At 58.6% G+C, this 22,004-nt stretch overlaps 1 protein-coding gene across 1 annotated transcript; it reads left to right on the forward strand.

Moving 5' to 3' along the window:
* CRYBA4 (crystallin beta A4) lies at nt 1–1,141 on the forward strand. Its single transcript, XM_005524335.2, has 5 exons — nt 1–42; nt 161–279; nt 480–621; nt 725–867; nt 994–1,141. Exons 1-5 carry the CDS (start codon nt 4–6, stop codon nt 1,139–1,141), a joined length of 591 nt encoding a protein of 196 aa, XP_005524392.1. The 5' UTR covers nt 1–3.
* Nucleotides 1,142–22,004: the final 20,863 nt, after the last annotated feature.

Below are 22,004 nucleotides of genomic sequence, written 5' to 3' on the forward strand. Positions count from 1 at the left end.
ACCATGACGCACCGCTGCAAGAAATCCTCCGGTCTCTGGAAGGTACGGGAGCCTGGGCAGGACCAGCACCGTGCCCTGAGAACACCCGGGAATGGGGCTGCAGTATCTGCTCGGGGCCTTGGCACCGCCAGAGCCCCCTGACTCCCTCTATTCCCCCCAGATCGTGGTGTGGGACGAGCCTTTCTTCCAGGGCAAGAAGCACGAGTTCACCACCGACTGCTACAGCACCCCGGAGCACGGCTTCAGCACCGTCCGCTCCTGCAAGATCGAGAGCGGGGCGTGAGTGGGGGTCCCGGGGCACTGCCACCCCGCCGTGCTGCGGGACCGCACGGATAGCAGGGGGGTTGGAGGATGGAGGCCTCCAGTGTCTTTTGCTCCCCGAGCTGCCTCTCCTGGGCACCGCTGGGTGCAGCGGGCACAGCCCGGCTGTGAGCGGTTCGGTGGGCACCCCGGGGGTCTCACCCCTCCCGCCCCGGCAGGTGGGCAGGCTTCGAGCACTGCGGCTTCCAGGGGCAGCAGTTCGTGCTGGAGCGAGGCGAGTACCCGTGCTGGGAGGCGTGGAGCGGCAGCAACGCCTACCACGTGGAGAGGATGTGCTCCTTCCGCCCCATCGCCTGCGCCGTGAGTGCCCCCGCCCCGGCTCCCCCCGCGGGGCGGCCCCCGGAGCCCACCCCCGGCCACGGACAGGGTGGCAGTGCCAAAGCCGTGCCCGTCTCGGCCGCAGGACCACGGACGGAGCAGGCTGATGCTCTTCGAGCAGGAGAACTTCCAGGGCAAGCGGGCAGAGATGAACGACGACTGCCCCTCGCTGCCCGCCCTGGGCTGGGGCAGCAGCACCGTGGGCTCCTTCCTCGTCCGCTCCGGAGCGTGAGTACCCGGGGCTTGCAGCCTGCCGGGGCCGCCGGGGCACGCAGCGGAGCCGAGGATGCTCTAGCGGCTGCCGGGACCCCTGCCACCAGCCCCGAGCCACCGCCGCTCTCTGCTCTGTCGCAGGTGGGTCTGCTCGCAGTACCCGGGGTACCGGGGCTTCCAGTACCTCCTGGAGAGCGACAGCCCCGCGGGCGAGTACAAGCACGTGCGGGAGTGGGGGTCCCACGCTCAGACGGGCCAGGTCCAGTCCATCCGCAGGGTCCAGCAGTGACCGCGGTGCCGGAGCCCCGGGCACCGCCTGTGCCGCGGTGCGGCGGCGACAAAGCTCAATAAAGGCTCGGTTGTCCAAGGCGGCGCTGGAAGTTGGGGATGGGAGGGGATGGGGGCCGTGGGGGTGCGTGGCCGGGAGTGTCGCCGCTCCCGGGGGCAGAACGCGGCTCTGCAGGGGCAGGGATGGGCTGGAGGGGAATTCTTCTGCCCGGCTGCAGGTGCAGGGGTTCTGCGGGACCCCCACATCCCACCACCCCACAGACACCATCTGCTCTTCCAGCACCTGCCAGGGGCTGAAAGGAGCTGCAGGATCAAGCAAGTGTGCGCCTATCCCTGCATCCATGCACGCTCTGTACCCATCCCAGCACTCTCACATACCTGTACACACCCCTCCACCCATCCCGGCACCCATCCCTCACTCCAGCATACCCAGTGTGCGGCCAAAGCTGGAAACGCAGCAGGGAAAGGCTGGTCTGGAAAATTTCCTCATTTCAGAAGAGCTCTGGAGAAAAGGTTTGATGTGGTGAAAATGTCCCATCCATGACATTTGCAGCAGCAAGGCCACCAGCGGAGGGAATGCTGCCCAGCAAAGGATTCTCTCCGCAGGAAATCACAATTAAATAGGCAAAATAGAAGAAGAAACAAAAAGTTTTGGGATGGGCTGAGTGAAACCCTCCTGCTCCCTAGGACAAACCCGTCCGGGGCCGGCAGCCAGGGAGACCCGAGGAGCTCCTGGGTCCCCCCCTGTCCCCGCTCAGCTCCAGAGCCCTGGGGGGACGCGGGGTCCGGGAGCGGGGCCAGCACATGGCCAGGCACGGTGGGCAGCTGGCGGCGAGACCAGGGGTCTCCGGGGACCCGGCGGTGACTTGGAGAACAATGCAGGAGCCCAGCAGCTGCACAGCGCTGCGGAGGGGCTGTCTCAACCCCCGGACGGGAGGGGAGCTGTCCCCGGCATGGGGAGGGGCTGTTCTCGAACAGGGCTGTGTCCCCAAGCCGGGCTGGTCTGTCTGCCACCCGATCCCACCGAGCACGGCCGCATCCTGCCCACCATGTCCCAGGGGTGCGCCCGACAGCCCCTGCACAGCGCCCCTTGTCCCGCGTCCCCTGGGTCACAGCCTCGGCTGTGGGGAGCCCCTGACACCACGGCCAACCATGTCCTGACAGGGGACAGTGACAGTGGCCATTGCGGCGGCTGTCGCGGCAAAGGGGTCCCCAGGGTGTCCAACAGCGGGAGCGGTGCGGGGACGGTGCGGGAGTGATGCGGGAGCGGTGATGGGAACGATGCGGGAGCGGTGATGGGAGTGATGCGGGAGCGGTGATGGGAACGATGCGGGAGCGGTGATGGGAACGATGCGGGAGCGGTGATGGGAACGATGCGGGAGCGGTGATGGGAACGATGCGGGAGCGGTGATGGGAACGATGCGGGAGCGGTGCGGAGAGGCAGCGGTGTGGAGAAAAGGTGACTCGGCCGCATTTCCAGCATTAAAATTTAATGCGAGTTGCAGCATCCTCCTGCGCCGTAGGTAGGGCCGGGGGGGCCGGGGGCTGCTGGAGGAGGAGTTTGCTTGGCTGCCTCTTCCTCAGGGATGCTCTGGGAAAGCTCCAGCACAAAGGAGCGGCGCGGCGAGCAGGAGGGAGCGGAACCGGCGCCCTCCAGGCCCAGCCCGGCCCCCCGGGAGCAGGTAACGCACCGCGGACATGGCTCCGCTCCCTGCGGAAGGGGATGGGGCTCCGGCGGGGTCTGGGGGCGCGGGGAGCCCGACGGATGCTCAGGGCTGGAGCGGGGGGTGATGTCGCCCCGGGACTCGGGGGTTCCTGCGGGCATCGCTCCGGGAGGTGCAGAGCCGGCGGCCGCTCCCTCCTCTCCGTGCCTAAAAATACCCCCCTTCTCAATATATTATTCCCTCGTTATAAATAATCCCACGAGAGGTCCCCGGGGGTGCGGAGCCGGGGCAGCCAGGGCCCCCTCCCTTTGTTAGGGCAGGAGCAGTCGCGCATCCCGCAGCGCGTTCCTGGCCACATCCCGGCCCGGCGGGCGATCCCGGTGATCCCGGAGGCAGCGCCGGGCAGCCTGGCCCCCCCTCGGACACCGCCTGCAGCCCCCGGCCCAAATCAAAACTAACTGCTGCACCTGCACCGCTTGTTTGTTTTTTTTTTTGTTTTGTTTTGTTTTGTTTTTATTCCAGAATCCTCATCAAGAATAGGGCTCCTGCCAGGTAAATGGATTCTTTCCTGATCCAATGCTCCTGGGAGGATTTGTAGCCAAAATACTGTTTTATTGCTTTGTCTCGAAACCCCCATTTTCCCCGAAAGCCGATGATCCTAGGCGGGGGTTAGAGGCGAGGCTGGGGCCAGCAGCCCCAGGGCACAGCACAGCCCTTCCTTCTCAGAGTTAACCTGGCAGATGCTCTTCTTGCGGAGCCATTTTCTCTCCCTCATTGTCTCGCAGCCTTTTGTGTGTTCGGGTAGCTCCTGCCCGGGGAGCCAGGAGGAGCCCGGAAATAATCAGATTTCCAAGCGCTGTGGGCTTGCAAGGAGCCTTTCACATCCTCACACCCCCTTCTGCCGGGCTGCCCAGCCCCAGAGCTGCAGACAAAGGCAGCAGCGCCTGGCACCACTGCAGCAGCACCGGAGCCTGGGCTGTGCCAGAGCCTGGGCTCTGCTGGATGGCAGCGCTGGCAGGACACAGGGCCGGGGTGTCCGGCCACCCCGCTGGGATCTGGGGGCTCAGGGTGCTCGGATGCCACATCCCAGAAAGCATCTCTCTGGCATCTCTCGCGGCAGTGCCATGCCTGCTGGGCCCTCATCTCCCTGCTCCTGCCTGCAGTGGAGCTTCTGCTCCTCTCTCTCCCTCTCTCCTCACTCGAGAAGGGGGTTTGGCCCCCATTTAATTTGGGTGTCCAGCCCCCCATGGCCACCCACGCGCGTGGCAAGGGCAGCTCAAGTTCGCACCCAAGACGAGGGTTTAGGTGAGTCCTGTCTGCACAAAATTGTTTTTCCCTCCCTGTCTCCTGGGCTGTGCTTCACTCCCAGGCCGGAGAGGCCATCCTGCTGCCGTCACGCCCCCCCTGCCCCACCACAGGCACCTCCCGCTCGGATCCAGGCAGGGCGTCCACTGCCAGATACTCAGTGGCACCTCCGCTGCTCTTTCCCGCTGCTCGGCCCCACCGCAGCTGGGTTGCAAACGCTGCCTGGACGCGCTGTCCCCACGGGAGGGACTGTCCTGCCGGCGTGTGGTGACAATGAGCCGTGGGAAGCAGGAACGGCTCCGCAGCTCAACTGCAGAGTCATCACTGCCGCGTTCCCCCGGGACCTGCTGCCGTCCTGGTTTGCCCAGGCGGGCAGGGCAGGGCAGGGCAGGGCAGGGCAGGGCACAGACATGGGCTGGCTGCTGGCACCGGCCACGTGTCCCCAAATCCCCGGGGACATGGAGCAGCACGCACTGTGACCCCCAGCCGCCCCAGTTTAACCAGTGGAGCGGCAGGGTCCCAGTGACTCAGCTTGAGCACGCGGTGGGGGCAGCAGAAGCCGCAGGGGCAATCAGTCCCTGCCTCCAGTGAGGGGGTTCCAGCAGCAGGCAGGGACAGTTTGGGGCACTGCCACCATTTCTGCTGGGGTGGTTCTGATGCCCCCCTGTGCCCGGTTCAGCTCCTGCTCTCTGCAAGGGGACAGGGACAGGAATGTCCGTGCCCAGCCCTCCTGCCAGGCTCCTGCCAGCTTGGCTGGGCTGTGCCTGAGGCCGGCGCCCTGTTTCTCCCCCTTGCTGCGTTGGTTGTTTCTTTTGCAGCTGCTAATGACTGACCTGAGGTCTGTTCACACAGTCCCCTCGCTGCCTCCACGGCGCAGAGCCACATGGAACAGGGGACATTGCACAGCACCCCCCTAGCTGGCGACCGCAGGTAGGACTCTGGGGAGGGGACACAGGTAGTGCCACCCCCCTGCTCTTCCACCCCTCTTGAGCAGGGAAGGTGCTGGGCAGTCAGGACCAGCCTTCCTCCTCAGGGCCCCATCCCCTGGAGGGTTCTCCCCAGGCCCCAGCGGGGTGCAGGGGTTCACAGCATCCCCAGAATCACCTGCATGAGAGGATGTGTCCCTCACGTGTGCCCAGCAGTAGGGAGGGGGTGGCTGCCACAGCCCAGGGTCTCACAGTGTCTCTGCTCCTCAGTGCCACCACCCCAGGGGCATGGCCCCAGCTCCTGCCTGGCCACACTGACCATGTCCAGAGGGGAGCCGGGCTCAGGAGCTGCCATCACGACCAGCACATGATGCCAGAGCCAGGCTGGCCCCAGCAGAGCACCCTGGTCCCCACTGCCAGGGCATGGAGCTGCAAGCCCGGCCACAGCGGGGGACACAGCCCAGGAGACTGCGGTGGTGACACCTGAGGACACGGGGCTGCGCATGCACGCGGTTCTCCTGCAAGGTGCTGGGGTGTCCTTGCCTCCTTCTGCTCCCCCCAGGCCTGTTCCCTTCCCTGAGGCAGTGCAGGAGGAGGGAGAAGAAAAAGGGAGCGGGGGCAGAGCTGTGCCAGCTCCTCATGGTGACACAATGGCCAGAGCCCAAAGGGACTCTGTCCCCACTGATCCTGCCCTTCCCTCTGGCTGTTGGTGATGTCCTGGTGCTTTCTGCTCTGGAGGCGCCAAGTCTTGGCAAGACCCTGCTTCTGCTCCCCTTGGAGAAAAACCTGGTTTGTGGAGCACCCTGGAGGAATGTGGGCAGTGAATCCTCCTCCTGTGGCCTCTGCAGTGCCCCCATAAGCGGCTGGGACCTTGTCCTTGCCAAGGGACACACTCGGGCCTGTGTCCCCACACAGGCAGAAGGGCGGGGGGTGCCGTGGGCTGGGGGCTGAGGACAAACACAGCTCATGGCAGGTGTTACAGCCTTGAAGTCCAGACTGGAAAAGCATCCTCATGGGGATCAGAAGAGCTCGTGCTGTGGGAGGAGGTGACCCAAAGGGACGTGGGGCAGAGGCTTTCCTGGGTGCCCCATCCCAGCCCTGTTTCTTGGGGTACAGTGTTCCTGCAGCCCTCGGAGCACTGCTCAGCCCCATGGAGAGGCAGCTTCCAATGGGAGGGGGGAAGCTGTGAGCCACCTTTCCTCTGCTCCATGGTGGTTTTCCCTGCTGGACCTACACCTGCACGTGCAGTGGGGGCTTGGGGCAGACCTGGAGCAGCTGTTGTGGTCTCTGCTGGAGCCCTGCTCTTGCAGAGCTGCCTGGAGCCTTATCCCAGACACTGCCAGTGATTCCTTCACTCCCTCCTTCTCTGCTTCTTCCAGCTCCTTTAGAGACCTTTAGGCACTGCTGGGACTGTCCTCCACACATCCTGCCTCTCACCTTTCCCAGGCTCAGGGGTGGGAAGTTCCTGTTGTGAGGGGACGCTCACTGCTGAGCCCTTTGGTGCCTCCCTGGCCAGGATCAGAGGGGCAGATGCCTGCTGAGCATTTCATTCAGAGACAGGTTCTGTTACCCTGGCTGAACCCTCCACTAACACCTTCCCCAACATCAAAGCCCAAAAACGCCTCCTGCTCTTGTGAGCCAGAGCCCTGCTGCTGCTGGGCCCGGCTCTGCATGCTGCCAGTATTAACCTACTAACCTGCTGGGACCCCTGTGCCCTCCCCAGGGCTGCCACAGCCCCTGGCACAAGGACTAACCCACTAACCAGCCCAGCGCATGCCCTACTAACCCACAGCGGCCCTGCCTCGCGCCCACTAACCACGGCAGCATTGCCTTTAAAGGGGAACAGAAAAGCTGGAAAAGGCCTTTGGGAGTGCCAGGTGTCGGTGCCAGGCTGCACAGGCAGGGACAGACGGGGGCAGCCCCAGCCCAGGGCAGCAGAGGGGACCAGCAGCCCCAGCCCTGGGCAGCACGAGGAGAGGGTTTCTCCCCACACGCCCTGCCCAGCCCTGCCTGTGGAGCCTGTTGCTGACTAGGAATCTAAAACGGTTTTATCAGCAGAAGCTTTTCAGTTCCTTTTTAAGCCAGTAGATCTCTGTTACTAACACATTCCTGAACTGAATTAAACAAACTAACCATTGCTGCTTTTCTCTTCATTTCTCTTCCAGTGTGTGTGCCCTCTAAGGCAGACCAGTGCCCTGCTTCTGTTACTAACCTCTACTCCTGTTCCCACTCTACTAATCCTCCCTGACTGTTTCTCTCTTGCTACTAACAACTCTCTCTGCTCTTTGCCTCTCGGGTGCTGTTTGCCATGACAAGTGACGGTGGCTCCTCCTGGATTTACTCACCTGCAGCACCCGGTTTTCCGTGCTGCTGAACATCCCTGGCTCACGTTTGCTGCTGTGGGAAAGAAGATGCTCAGGCTGGGGAACTTTGAATATTTCCCTCTTGGCCCATTTTCCAACAAATTTCACTTGGCACAATGAGGAAAAGAGGCTGAGTGGCAATAGGACAGTACAAACCCGTTAATAATGACCAGTAATGCCTGTAGAGGCCCAGCAAACCCAGTTTGCGAGGAGATTCAGCCACAGAGCAAAGCTATTGCCAAGAGCCTGAGCTTGGGGCTCTCCTGAGGCCCTGGGTCACCTGTCATGGGGAATGTTCTTGTGCTGCTCCCAGCATTGGTGCTCCTGGGCTCCTCTCTTCACCCCCTTTGTCTCTCCACAGTTTATCTGGTGCCTGGTGCATGTGGAAGCCGCTGCTGGCAGCGTGGCCCTGACTAACTCAGCTCTGGTCGGTACCTGCAGGGTCCCCCGGCCCCAGCCAAGGGCAGGGGTGGGCAGTGGGTGTCACAGGGGGCTCTGCCACCAGCTGGTGGGGGCACAGCCTGGGCTTTGCTTTCTGTCTGTCAGCCAGATGAATGTGCCTGGCCTCTGCAGGGATCCTGCCAGGGTGAAGGATCCAGGCCCTGGCTCTCTGGTGTGGCTTTGGCACATGGCAAGGCACCGGCAGCGTTCAGGTCTGCCGTGACCAGTGGGACAGAGCCAAGCCCTGTGTGCCAGCAGGGGATGGTGGCCCTGTGCTGCTGGCAGGGACAGGCTGGCTCCTGAGGACATCCCAGACTGTGTTGGGGGGACACAGCACCCCTCAGCCAAGGGTCCTGGCAGCTCTGTCAGGGGGGGCAGATCCACACAGGGCCCAGCTCTCTCTTGGCTTTGCCTTGTGCTCGCTGCTCCCATGTCGAGGGCTTCCCCAGGCCACCTGCTGATGTCACTGTCACCCCACAGTGACAGTCCAGGTGTGGCCCCAGGACACTGCCCGCTCCCCTGGGCATCCCTGCTGTGCACAAACCCCACCCAGCTGCTCCTTTAGCCAGGGGGTCTCTCTCTCAGGCTGGTGGGGGTCCCCTCCCCACCCAGCTCCGTGTCCAACCTCCATTTTATCCCACTCATCCCCCACTGCCCTTCCTCCACATGTCTGGCACCAGGATGGGTTTTTGGGCTGATTCTCCTGGGTTTGATGGAAGGTGGAGATGGGGCCCTGCTGTGGGCAGAGTGGGGAGCACAGGGACGGGAATGGGACAGGAGGACAAGCCAGGTCAGGCCCAGGATGGGGGGTTCAGGGCTCCTGCAGAGGACAGGAGCACCACAAGCACTGGGCTGGAGTTGTCAGAGCCCACCACAGTGAGGGATTCTCCTCCCTGCCCCACAGACCCCCTTTTCTGCCCCAGAGAAACCCCCCTGCACACAGGGGGACCTCCCCAGGCTGGTCACCCAGGGGAACCAGGGGACCACAAGTCACCTCGGTGGCCCAGAGGATGGAGCTGGCAAGTGTCACCCTGCACAGGCCCCTTGGTGGGGACGGGCCACCAGTGCCCGTGGGTGGCTGCTCCCCCCTCAGAGCAGGGCAGGAGGGCACAGAGGCTCCACCAAACACCCAGGCTGATCCTTTGCTCTGCTCCTGCACCTCAGGGCTCCCTGTCCCTGCTCCCCACTTCCCATGGCTGGCAGGAGTTGATCTGTCTGTCTGTCCATCCCTCTTTGCTGGTTTCTGCAGAGCTTCCTGGAGAGGGGCACGATGTGCAGACCCCCCTTTCAGCTGTGGTGGTGGATGTGGGGCCAGGGCACCCCAGCAGTGCCATGGGCAGAGGTCCAGCCCTGGGTGCTCTGTCCTGCCCAGGGTGCTCCAGCCCAAGCTGGTCAGGGCTGCCCCAGCTCAGGACAGGGCAGGCACAGCCACGGTGGGGCTGGGCTGGCCAGGAGTCCCATAAGTCACCACAGCCCCAGGATGTCCCCACAGCCCTGAGGATGTCCCCACTGCCTGTAATGTCTACTGTGAACATGGCAAGTGTGCAACCACCTGGCTGTCTTCTGTCTTTGTGCAGTGTGAGGGGCTGGGGGAGCCGTGTGAGGCTGGGCTGGGGGTGCCTCACCTCCCATGGGGGCTTGGGGGGGGGCCAGGACATTCCGTTCTCACCGCGGCCACCTCGGCATCCTGCTGAGGGACCGGGGTCACCGGGGGTGTGGCAGTGGGCGGTGGGGAGAAGGGGCTTCGTTCCGGGCAGGGCAGGAAGGGGTGCGGGAGGGGGGTCACCCACCGGCTGGGGGTTCTGGGGGCTCGGTGCCACCGCCCAGCTCGGGGAACAGGGAGCCCCCACTGCCGGGACAGCCCCGCGGGGCCGAGCCCGCAGTGCCGGGGGTCAGCGGGGGGAGCCACGGGAGCGCGGAGCGGGGCTGGGGGGCTGCAGGAGCTGGGGGGCTGCAGGAGCTGGGGGGCTGCAGGAGCTGGGGGGGCTGCAGGAGCTGGGGGGCTGCAGGAGCTGGGGCCCCTGCGGGGGCTGTGGGTCCTGCCGGGGCCGGGGGTCCTGCGGCGGGCACTCTCCGGTACCGGGCCGGGCTGGGAGGACGGCGGCAGGTGGAGCTCGCGCTCCAGGAAATCCCGAGGCTGTCCCTGGATCCCTGGAAGTGTCCAAGGCCAGGCTGGACGGCGCTCGGGGGTGTCCCTGCCCACGGCCGGGAAATGGAAGGAATTAGCTTTAAGAGCCTCCCACCACAAACCATTTCACCATTCTGCGACTCCAGCCTGGCGCACGACGGTCACAGCGAGCTCCTGCCTCTCTCCGCAGGGGGAGGCTGGACACCCCCGGCTGTGGGGAGGGGTCCCGGCTCTGTCCCCTCCCGGAGGAGGGGCAGGGCGGCAGCCAAACAGCCGTGTTTATTTTCCCAGCATTCTGACACGGCCCGTGCTGACAGGGAATGCGTACGGGAGGAGAAACGATGCTCATTTACATCAGATGCGCCGCGGTTCTGTGGAACGGAGCCGGGGCGTTTTGGGGAGCGGCTGCGAGCGCGGGGTTCTCTGCCACACAGGGGCCCTGAGGAAAGGGCTTTGCCAGAGGGATTGTGAATGCCCCGAGTACCTTTCCCAAATGCCCCAGGGCTGGCCGTGGGGCTGCCGAGGGAGCCGGGGAAGCAGGCGGGGAGCCAGCCCAGGGAGCAGCTCCATGCCCGCAGCTCTGCCCAAATCCACTGCACGGGGAGGTTCAGTGTCTCTGTTCCCACCTCTGCAAATAGGACATTACAAACCTGCCCAAACCTTCCACATCCCACCCCTCCCTCGCTCCCTTTCAGCCGGGAGGCAAATACAGCTGTTCTCACCACACTCACACCATTACCCGGGTTTTTCTCAGCTCCTGGAGCTTTACCCCGGGTAAAAGCATCGCGTGTTTGATGTCCCCAGCACTTCACAGGGACACAGCGGGTGTTTGGTCCATCTTAAGTGGGAAAACTCGTTAGCTGAGGGCATCACCCCCGGCCTCACACACACACAGCAGCCAGCAGGTGCCCTGGGCACGCAGTGTTGCTGGCTCACCTTGGGCAAGGAAAATCCGTGCCCATCGTCTGCAGCCCTCTTTTTATCCCAGCTAGCTCTGTCTGTTCCAGATCTTGCAGCAAACAGAGCCAGGAGTCACATGTGGAATACTGAGCGAAGCTGGAGCTGAAGACAGGACATCCTGGCATGTCTTGAAGCAATTAAAGTATCAGTTACAGAGCTCTGAGCTCTGCTGTCCTTCCCTCTTCCACCCTGCAGAACAAGGCAGGGGCTGTGGCTTGGTTGGGCACCAGGATAAAGCTTTCAGCTGACAGAGAGCAGGTTTTGATTGAGAATCAGGGGAAAATTCTTCCCTGTGAGGGTGATGAGGCCCTGGCTGTGGCTGCCCTATCCCTGGAAGTGTCCAAGGCCGGGCTGGATGGGGCTTGGAGCAGCCTGGGATAGTGGAAGGTGTCCCTGCCCATGGCAGGGATGGCAATGGATGGGCTTTAAGGTCCCTTCCAACCCAAATCATTCCATAATTCCATGTCATGCCAAGGATCCTGATTTCTCTCGGATCAACCATGTTTGGGCCCTTCCCTCCACTGGGAGCAGCTCCAGGCCTGTGCGGCCACACTCTCATTAATATGTGGGATTGTGAGGCAAACCATAATTAGATGCTAACTGAGTTTTCTCTAAGTTGGGTGAGGGAAGGTCACCAAGGTAGGACTGGAGTCAGCTTATTGTTATTATCAATCAATAACCTATTTATTTTCCAACATTCCTATTAACCTCTGCGAGGCACTCGTCGTTTCCCTATGAAAGGGCTGTGCTGCTGCTTTGCTGACTGGACAACTCTGATTGAAAATGGAGCAGTGACCCGACCCCAAAAGCAGAATCCAATTAAAATCATTTTCATTTGTAGATTAATATCTTTTAACATGTTCTACATCCCTTGCTTCAGCATTTCACACAGGAGCTGCTGCCTCGTTACACAAGTGCCCGTATCAGCGGTGTCATAAGAAAATAATTACAACTAATTAGACACAGAGACCATTAGGACTGTCCTTTTCCAGGAATAAGGGACAGTGCCCAACTGTGATGTGCCACCCCCGTGGTGGCAGTGATCAGGAGCTCATGGCTGGTGGGACAGGACTGCTGTGCTTGGGGCAAGGAGAGGGACAGGGAGGTCTCAGTGTCCGGCTCCTTGTGCCCCTCTCCAAGGACCAGTCCGGGGAGGAGGTGGGCGAGGGTCCCTGGTGGTCCATCCTGTGCTGACAGAAGAGATCATGGGGGTTCATCACACGGGGATGTGTCCCATCCTTGTCCCCTCCTGGAGCCTGGTGCTGGGCATTGCTGAGCACAGGAATTGCCTGATGCTGCTCGGTCTCAAGGTAAAGTCTATTATTAATAACGTGACTTTGATAATAAAAAGATTAAAATTAGGTTTATGGTTTGCCGACTGCCCTTTCCACGCTGTAATCATCCCTCATCCATATTCATGAGCCTCTCATTAGTAACCACTGCTTACAAGGCGGCTAAACAGCCCAACCCTTCAGCAGCCACCGTCTCCTTAACTGCTTAACTTGCTCGCTGATTACCAGCATCAAATTAACTCTGCAGAACGGATCTAATAAGCTTCCCGGTGGCTTCAAACCTCCTTGAAAATTGCTCTGATGTCTCCATGGGGCCCTATTAAAAAAAATCCTTCCCCTGTGAGTATAAGAGGGAAGGCACCGGGCTGTGCCCAGCGGTGCCCGGGGGCAGCTGCCCGGGTGTCCCCGCAGTGCCCAGCAGAGCAGCCCCGCTCCGTGTGGTGCCTTTGCACTGGGAACGGCTGTTTGAACTGATGAGCTGTTTTCCCTGATCCTTCATTAAACACTCCAAGACTTAATTTCACTATTTGGTAGCTCGGGGGTTGTGTAACAAAAGAATAAATAAGAACGACCTTTCCGTTTAATTACTTTTTTTTTTTTTTTTTGAGATGTGGGAAATGCCTCTGCTCTCTGGCAGCGGGTGGGGGGAGGTCTGGGGATGTTTAGGAGTGATGGGACCAGCCTGGTGATGCTGGCTCTGGTCTGGGCCAGGTTTGGGGACACCCCACAGTGCTGGGGACAGTGCCACGGGCTGGGGACAACACTTGGCACAGAGCACGGGGGTGGCTCCCTGGCAATTAACTCTGACGGGAATTTCAGCAGCGGCCGTGGCCATGAAACGCCAGGGAGCCTTCATCCCTCATTGCCATGGCAACCGTGCACAGGGATGGAGAGCTGAGGGGCCTGGGGGGATGCATCCCTCCTGGTACACAGACCCCCGGTGGGGGTGGCTGCTGAGACACCCCCAAAACCCCTTCTGGGATAAGGATGGATGGGCTGCACCCTCTGGGATGTCAAGGGCCTCCATCAGCCAGATCCAGCCCAGCCAGGGCTCAGAACCCCGCGGGTGCAGCCAGGTGGGATGGGAGATCCACCCTTGGGATATCCCTTGGGACAGCAGGCAGGGCTGGCTGCATCCCTTTTTCCTGGGAAAGGTGTGCAAGGTGCCAGGCTGAGCCCCCAGCCCCTGTGCCCCCTCACCCCCCTGCACAGAGCCCCCTGCCCTGCCCGGTGCTGATGTGGAGAGCTGGGTGGCTGCAAATTCCTGCATCCAGCCCGTATTTCCTGCCTGCTGGAGAGAGCATCCTGCAGCAGGCACAGACAGGGGAGATTTGCAGGCTGGAGGTGGAGAATTTGTGTCCTGGCTCCCTGCTTGGTGCCCCCAGGGGCTGGGAGCTGGAGGAGGCAGCTGCTGGCACGGTGTCCCCTGGCCCCACGTGTCCCTGAATGAGGGACAGGGAACCTCCACTCGGTCCTGAGCCCTGGAACCAACCTTGGGGTCCGGCCACAGGAGCCAGCAGTGTCCCCCTGCAGGGTTAGAGGGGTCAGGGAGCAGGCTGTGTGCCCATCTCCTGCCCTAGGGTGAGCAGAGGATTCTGTGGCCCTGCTGCACAAAATCCCAGCCCTACACCATCCCTTCCCACACCATCCCTTCCCACACCATCCCAGCCCTACACCATCCCTTCCCACACCACCCCTTCCCACACCACCCCTTCCCACACCATCCCAGCCCCACACCATCCCTTCCCACACCACCCCTTCCCACACCAACCCTTCCCACACCACCCCTTCCCACACCACCCCTTCCCACACCATCCCTCCCCACACCATCCCTTCCCACACCACCCCTTCCCACACCACCCCTTCCCACACCACCCCTTCCCACACCATCCCTTCCCACACCACCCCTTCCCCCACCACCCCCTCCCACACCACCCCTTCCCACACCACCCCTTCCCACACCATCCCAGCCCCACACCATCCCTTCCCACACCATCCCAGCCCCACACCACCCCTTCCCACACCATCCCAGCCCCACACCATCCCTTCCCACACCACCCCTTCCCACACCATCCCTTCCCACACCATCCCTTCCCACACCATCCCTTCCCACACCATCCCTTCCCACACCACCCCTTCCCACACCACCCCTTCCCACACCATCCCAGCCCCACACCATCCCTTCCCACACCATCCCTTCCCACACCACCCCTTCCCACACCATCCCAGCCCCACACCATCCCTTCCCACACCATCCCAGCCCCACACCATCCCTTCCCACACCATCCCAGCCCCAGGAGCTGCTGTGGAGGATCCCCCCGAGCTGCAGGGCAGGCAGGGAGCTGTGCACACAGGCTGGGGCAGGGCCACAAGGCCACTGCTGTTGAGCAGGTGAGGAAGGAGATCCTCAGCCTTCTGCCCAGCCAGAGGAGACCTTCCCACCTGGTCCCAGCCCAGCTCAGAGATGGGGCACCTTGGGGCACTCCCTGATCCCTCACTTTCACACCACAACCCCCTCCCTGCATATTCTCCCCAGATTCAGGCTGATATTAATAATGGCTTATTTCAAGAATTCAGCCCACTTTCTCTGAAGAAAATATTTATCCTGAGCTCCATTTTCCATTTCTTTTCGATTACCCAGGGCGGATCACATCCCCACAACTCTCCTCTTTAGCCATGAACACAAATCCTATTGCCTTTTCTCCTTCCGTGTATTTGCCCTTTGATTTAAGCTGCATTTTCTCCTGTTTTCATCAGTTCTGGCCCTCTCCTGCTGTATATCTCCCTGTTTATCTACTTTCCAAAGGCCTCCCCCTATTTCTCTGGCCTGGATCAATACAGCTGCAGAGCCGACTGGCAGCTCCTTGCTGCTGCTGCCTGTAGTTTTTCTTAGGGGACTTGTCCAGTATTTCTTGTTAAGCTTCTGTCTCAGCTTGTTCCATTTCTCATTAGGTTTTAGCGCTGGCATTGTAGTATTTCTTGGATTTCCATGCTGCCCAGCGGATCTCTTGGAATTCTTAATGGCAAGGCTTAAAGCCTCCTCTTTAGAGGGCTCCTGGGTCCTCCCCAGCAGGCTGGAAGTGCTGAGCAGCAAGACACTTGGATTTTCAGGTGGAGAAAAGAATTTCTCTGGCTCCAAGCTGGGCCAGGAGCTTTTCTTACAAAAGGGGTGATGAGGATTATTTGTGTTTTACATTGTTTTTTCCAGGGGATGCATTTCCTGGGGCTGATGTGGGTGGCAGTGCATGAGGGTGGGGGAAGGATGGGATGTCCCCTCTGTGCCCCCGAGAACCCAAACCCCTTCATCCCAGCAAACATCCTGGCTATTCCAAAGGGGCTTTTTTTTCCCCTCATCTGCATCCCTCCCAGAATTTTCCTTCCAAGAGAAAAGCTGCTGTTAAAACCCAGCCCAGCTTTGCAGCTGTCAGGAGCCAGCAGATGTATTGCTCTCACGGCTGCATCCCTGAGTATTAAACACGACGCGCAGCCGCCACCACGCAATATTTCCTGGGATGCCACAGCACTGCAGGAGCCAGGCAGTGTCCTTTAAAATCAAACCAATTTTTCCTGTCTCCTCCACAGAATAGTTTTATTTATCCACACTCCACCAGCTGTTACTGCAGGTTAACCAAAGGTTGTAAAAACACTTTTTTAACACCCTTAACTCTGCGTGGTTTGTTATTGAGATTATTCATCTTGGATTGAGGGGTTTTCCTTATCAGATTGGGGGGGAAAAGGGAAATCTGGCCTTCCCCTGCCCTGCAGAGCACTCTGCCCCTGGAGTTTGGAGCCTTCCCAAGGCCATGGAGCTGCTCCACATTGCCTGGGAGGGATGGAGATTGCAGGGATGGGGATTGAGGGATGGAGACTGAGGGATGGGAATTGAGAGGTGGGGATTGCAGGAGTGGGGATTGAGGGATGGGGATTGCAGGGATGAAGGATTACAGGGATAGAGATTGAGGGATGAAGGATTGCAGGGATGGAGATTGCAGGGATGGGGATTGAGGGATGGGGATTGCAGGGATGGGGATTGAGGGATGGGGATTGAGGGATGAGAATTGAGAGGTGGGGATTGCAGGAGTGGGGATTGAGGGATGGGGATTGAGGGATGAAGGATTGCAGGGATGGGGATTGAGGGATGGGGATTGAGGGATGAAAGACTGCAGGGATGGATATTGTGTGATGGTTCAGTCCTTGCACACCCCTGAATGTCATTTCTATACAGGTGATTTCCTCATCCAGGAAGCTGAGGCTGAAGTCCAGTCTCCTCTTCGGTCTGACCAGGATAATTCACAATGAGCGAAGCAAAGGGGAATTATTATTAAATGCAAATAAAAGCTAAATAAAGCTGCTTGGGAGCTGCTCTGTGATGGACCATCCACATCAATCAGGGGGAAATGCACCACTGGAACTCCTGCTCAGGTGTGCAGAGCTACCCAGCCCCTCATTGCCTCCCTGTTAACCGGGACAGTGATGACACTGGGGGATGTGGAGGGGAGTCACAGCTCTGACCCAGCCTGGGGACAGTGCAGGTGGGCAGGGGAACAAGGGGTGGCAATGGGGACAGCAAGTGGCTGGAGGTGTCCAACCCACACCAAGGAGCCATGGAACATCCTGGTGTTTGTACTCCTCTGCAAGCCACCCACCAACCCCAGGGCTGACAGAGATGTATTTTTAGCTGCTGCAGCACAATTAAGTCTTCTCGTTAGTCTCAGGAGGAGAAGGAGGCTGTTGGTTTACTTGCAAATGCTTGAGGTAATTCTCTAATGGCTCCTCCACCATTACACAGACACTGTTTTCCATCTCTTATCATATGTAATCCCTAATGATTCCTCCGTTATGTCCTGTTTTATTAAAGCACCATTGAACTATAGCCTATTGATTTAGATTTCACAGACAATTGAAATTTAAATTGACTCCAAATTGAATGTCTCCATGCAATCTGTGTTCTGCACTAAAGATAGATAAAATGCTTCTATTTTTGATAACAACTTATAGCGGAGGCACATTTTAATTTCAGGAAGCGCAGAAGGGCGTCAGGATTTCCATGACAATGGCAGGTGGCCGGGTGGCAGCAGGTTCCTGACCCCTCTGGGCACTTGCTGCTGTCCCATGGGGCTCGAGGGGATCGGCAGGGCAGCGTGCACGTGGTCATTTGTGTTGGATTTAGAGAAAAATGGGACTTAATGCCATGGAGGCTGTGGCTGGGCAGTGCCTGGAGGGCTCTTGACTTCCTGAGCACCAGCTGAGCCACCTGTGCTGGCTGCCCGAGGTGCCAGTGGGTTCTTGGCCACTGGGAAGCTTTCCATGAATCACAGAACCACGGAATTCCAGACTGGCTTGTGTGGGAAGGGATCTTGCAGCCCATCTCATTCCATTCCTTGCCTGGGGCCAGGCTGCCCCTGCTGCTGAGGGATACCAGGGGATGCTCCAGCCCCAGCCAGCATCCCTTATATTCCTGTCCCCAGGCAGGGGCTGGCAGGGCTGTGGGGATCACCCTTCCTGACAGGGCTGTGTCCGTCAGCCACTAAACATCTCACTGCAGGGTGGAATTATCCTGTCTGGCATTGGGGCTGGCTCTGACACAGGCATTATTCCCAGCAGGAGGCACTGAGCAGAGCTGGTGGCAGCCCACAGCCCAGAACTCTTGGTTATTTACACCAGAGCTCCTGGGAGGTGGAGGAGCAGGGTCTGGAGCTGCAGGGATGGCCACACTCAGCCCGTGCTCCGAGGGGACACCCAGGGATGGGGTACGGGGAGTGGGGAGTCACAGTGACAGGTCTGGGCACAGCTCCCGTGTGCTCCTGGAAATGGGCTCCTGCCTCACACAGGTCTCTGCATCCCCAGAGCTGGATCTAGCCCTTAATTTGATGAATTAAACCTGGAAGGTGTTTGGGGTCCAGTGGGGTTTCCCCCTCTGGTGCTGTGTGCTCCGTGTTGGTTCTGCTCTACTTGTGCTGCTGGTGGGATTCTTGAGAGTGTCCTGAGCAGGGCCAGCAGCTGCACTGATGATCCTTGTGGGTTCCTTCCAACTCCAGATATTGGGAAAAACTCCTTCCCTGTGAGGGTGGTGAAGCCCTGGCACAGGGTGCCCAGAGGAGCTGTGGCTGCCCCTGGATCCCTGGAAGTGTCCCAGGACAGGTTGGACAGGGCTTGGAATGACCTGGGATGGTGGAAGATGTCCCTGCCATGGCCAGGGGAGGAACTGGATGAGCTTTAAGCTCCTTTCCAACACAGGCCATTCCAGGATTCCATCAGGGCTGTGTGTGGGACTGGTGCATGCTCCAGGGGTGGGGAGGTGACAGCAGAACTAAAAACACCTGCTGGCATTGGTGCTGCCCACTTGGAAGGACAAAGCCCCCCCAAACACCTCTGCTGAAACCCACCTGCCTTTGAAACCCACCTAAATTCCTACAGCCACAGCTGTCACCCAGTTTCTCAGGGCACCGTGGTTTTCTCCCAGTGATAGACAGTAATTAAAACTCAGCTAATAACCTCCTCACTCCTGACATTTCTACAGGGGTTTTCTTCACCATTATCTACATATAGATTAAAAATTGTAATTGGACCAGAGATAGGGTTAGAAAAATCCACCCCCTTCCCACTGATCGTTTGCTGCTGAGTGACACTTGGAAATTTTATTTAATCTGAGGAAAATTGAGTTGAACTCGAGTAAAAGTTAACGTGAAGTACCTGCATTGGGTAGGAAATGCACTTGGCTGAGGGATGAAAGGAAAGGCTGGGAAAGGGGGTGGAGCAGCAACAGGGATCATATCAATGTTTCCATGCCAAAAAAAGTAAAAAAATGGAAGAACTGATGATGTTGGCAGCACCAGGTGCTTTAAAGGTTCATTGGGAGCAACCAGTCAAGCTGAGAATTAATCCAGCCTCACCCAGCAATTCCCAATCCTATCCCATGGTTCGTGTTTTCCTGGAATGCCCAGCTGCCTCCTGGACATCCCAGGGAAGCAAAGATCCTGTGAATTCCATGTGTCCTCACACCCATCCCAACCCCACGATGACTATAGACACTTAATTATGACCTCAATAATTATTATACCACGGAATTAGTAATGGGATAATGACAGCATTTATTGGAAGCGGTGACATATTAACTAAGCGGGGCAGTATTAATTGCAATGGTGAATTATTCTCATTGCCACTATTTCAATTCTTGTTTTGTCACTATTACGTTTATGACAGCAATAATTACATCTCTAAAATACTCATTATTGGGAGATATACAGGATAAGTCTGGATAAATGCTGCAATTAAGGGATAATGCTCCTGTTGGGGAGTTGAGGAGCAAGAAATGGCTTTTCAGGCTGGTTTTAAGGGCTCTCCTGATGGAGATGACCTTTCACAGGAATGAAGCTTGGCATGGGGATGGCATCCTTGTTGGCACAGGGATCACACTGCCCCGAGACCCCAGAGAGGCCTCATCTCCTGGAGATGGTTTGAGCTGGGATGTCTGGGGGTGTTTCTGCGAGCAGGGGTGCCCAGGGGTGCCAGTCTGGGGGTCCCTGTGAGCTGGGGTGCCCGGGAAAAGTCATCAAGATCACCAAATCCAACCATCAGCCCAGCCCACCACCCTGCTCACCCCTAAGCCATGTCCCCAGGGGCCACATCCTACACGTGTTCTGAACACCTCCAGGGACGGGGACACCACCACCCCCTTGCAGTGCCTGACCACCTTTTCCATGAGGAAATTCTTCCTGCGGCTGTTTTCTCTTCTCCTGTCATTTGTTGCTTGGGAGAAGAGCCCAACGACCCCCACATACCCCCAGTCCCCTTCCAGGGGAGCAAAAAGGTCTCCTCCCTCCAGTCCATGCTGCTTCTCGACCCAGCTCCTTCTCCAGTGCCAGAACAAGGATGTTTGTCCCAGAAAGTGCTGTCCTCCTGTAAGAGACGGTCTGAAGATTCTCTCATCTGTCTCACAGCCGTCTGAAGGACAGAGACTGAGACCCTGAATATCACAAGGGACTTGGTTTGGGGGTTTGGGCCGAGCTGAGGTGGATGTTTGCTAAGTGATTGTTTGCAGGTGGTTGCACTGTACACTGCTCTGGTTCCTGCTGGTGAGCAAAGGCTTGCAAGCCGTGGTTTGCTCTGTACCCTACACCTGCCCCCTGCGCAATGGAATTCATCACAGTGACCATCAGTCTCCTCTGGTTTTGGCTTTGTGCTCCTTGCTTTGTAAAAGACTATAAAATACACCCCAAAACTTACTTTCCTTTGAGATCTCCCCAATGGACAGAAGATTCTGCCTCGTTGGACAGCTGAGTGGACTTTGACGTTGGCAGATTCCCTTACTCTCTTTTCTCATGCTTTGCTTTCTCTTCCCTCTATCCCATATTAGTGCTGATGAGCACCCAATAAAGTGTGTTTTGCTAAGTCCCTGGTTTGCTGATAATCTTTTTTACTCTAAGATCGAATAAAAGAACCACATCACGAATTACTGATGGTGACACCTCCCTCCCTGCGGCTCCTTCCCCAGCAGCATCCCCTCTTTTCTCCCAGCAATCCTGGGCTGGCTCCGCGGCGCTCGGGGTTCCAGGCACCCTCAGCGCTCCCTGCTGCCCTGCCTTGCCCAGGTGTGGCGGTGTGTCCCCTCACGGTGTCCCCTCACGGTGTCCCCACACGATGTCCCTCTTCCCCCGCGGCACGGCCCCGCCAGCGCCGCCATCCATCACCGCGGCTCCTCCCGCAGACAATGAGGGAAAAGCGGCCTTTTCAGGAGCGCCACTTTGTTGTTTGTACAAAGGAGTTGGGGCTGTTAACACGTGTAAGGTAATGGGATCCCCCCCGGCTGCCTGATGGATTACCCACCCCATTCATCTAAATTATGTCACGGGCAATGAGCAGCTCGCTCCGTCTGCCCAAAGCCGCGGCCGGGGTGGCAGCGCTGACACACGGTCACCACCCTGTCCCCTGCCCGCCACCTCCCAGCGGGGTCACATCCCCCGAGCAGCCCCAGGAAGGTGCTGATGCTCTGGGTGAGGGCAGCTGGGTCCTGCCCCAGCACAAACACAGCCCCGGTGGTTTTCCGGGCGTTCCAGGGCTTGAAAGAGTGAATAGAAGAGATGGAGAGTGTCATGGGCAGGGGGAAAGGTTTTAAACTAAAAGAGGAAAGATTTCGATTTGATGTTGGGAAGAAGTTCAGAGGGCAGTGAGGACCTGGCACAGCTGGCCCAGAGAAGCTGCCTCATCCCTGGATGTGCTCGAGGCCAGGCTGGACAAGGCTCGGAGTAAATTGATCTAGTGCAAGCTGAAGAATTTCTTCCTCTTAGTGGAGAATTTCTTCCTCTCACCCACGTCAGCTCCCAGCTCCACAGAATCCCCGGGGATCACACCAGTGACAGTAAATTGGGTCCATCCCTGCTCACACGTCCCACGCTGGGGCTCACCCAAAGGAGGAATCAAACTGGCTTATTTTAAAGATGAAGAAAGGAAGGAGAGAAGGGAGAGAACCCAATTTTCCTCCCAATTTGGTGCCACGCTGACGCCTGGAGATGGTGTCTAATTTGACAAGGCCGTTGGTCCTGCAGTGATGGTGTTTGACTAATGACAGGATGAACTCTCTGTCGGAGCTGCCTGCACTGGAATAGCCCTGGGCAATCACCCAGCCACATGTTCCAAATGTGGCAAAGGAAATTGTCTAATAAAGCGATAAAGTGAGGGACTCACTAAATGATTTGTCTTTTAACTATTGTAATGGATTTTTTTTTTTTTTAACATTGTTTTATGTTGGAATACAAAAAATTATTACAAGTAATTAGAGTCATTTT

Source organism: Pseudopodoces humilis, chromosome 20 (genome assembly GCF_049639895.1).
Source record: "Pseudopodoces humilis isolate 2021_Gansu_Grassland_sample_001 chromosome 20, ASM4963989v1, whole genome shotgun sequence".
Taxonomy (NCBI): domain Eukaryota; kingdom Metazoa; phylum Chordata; class Aves; order Passeriformes; family Paridae; genus Pseudopodoces; species Pseudopodoces humilis.

Coding starts and splice junctions, on each gene's coding strand:
- CRYBA4 (XM_005524335.2), top strand. CDS start 4: ATGACGCACCGCTGCAAGAAATCCTCCGGTCTCTGGAAG. Junction 43..160: donor AATCCTCCGGTCTCTGGAAG/GTACGGGAGCCT, acceptor TATTCCCCCCAG/ATCGTGGTGTGGGACGAGCC. Junction 868..993: donor TTCCTCGTCCGCTCCGGAGC/GTGAGTACCCGG, acceptor GCTCTGTCGCAG/GTGGGTCTGCTCGCAGTACC.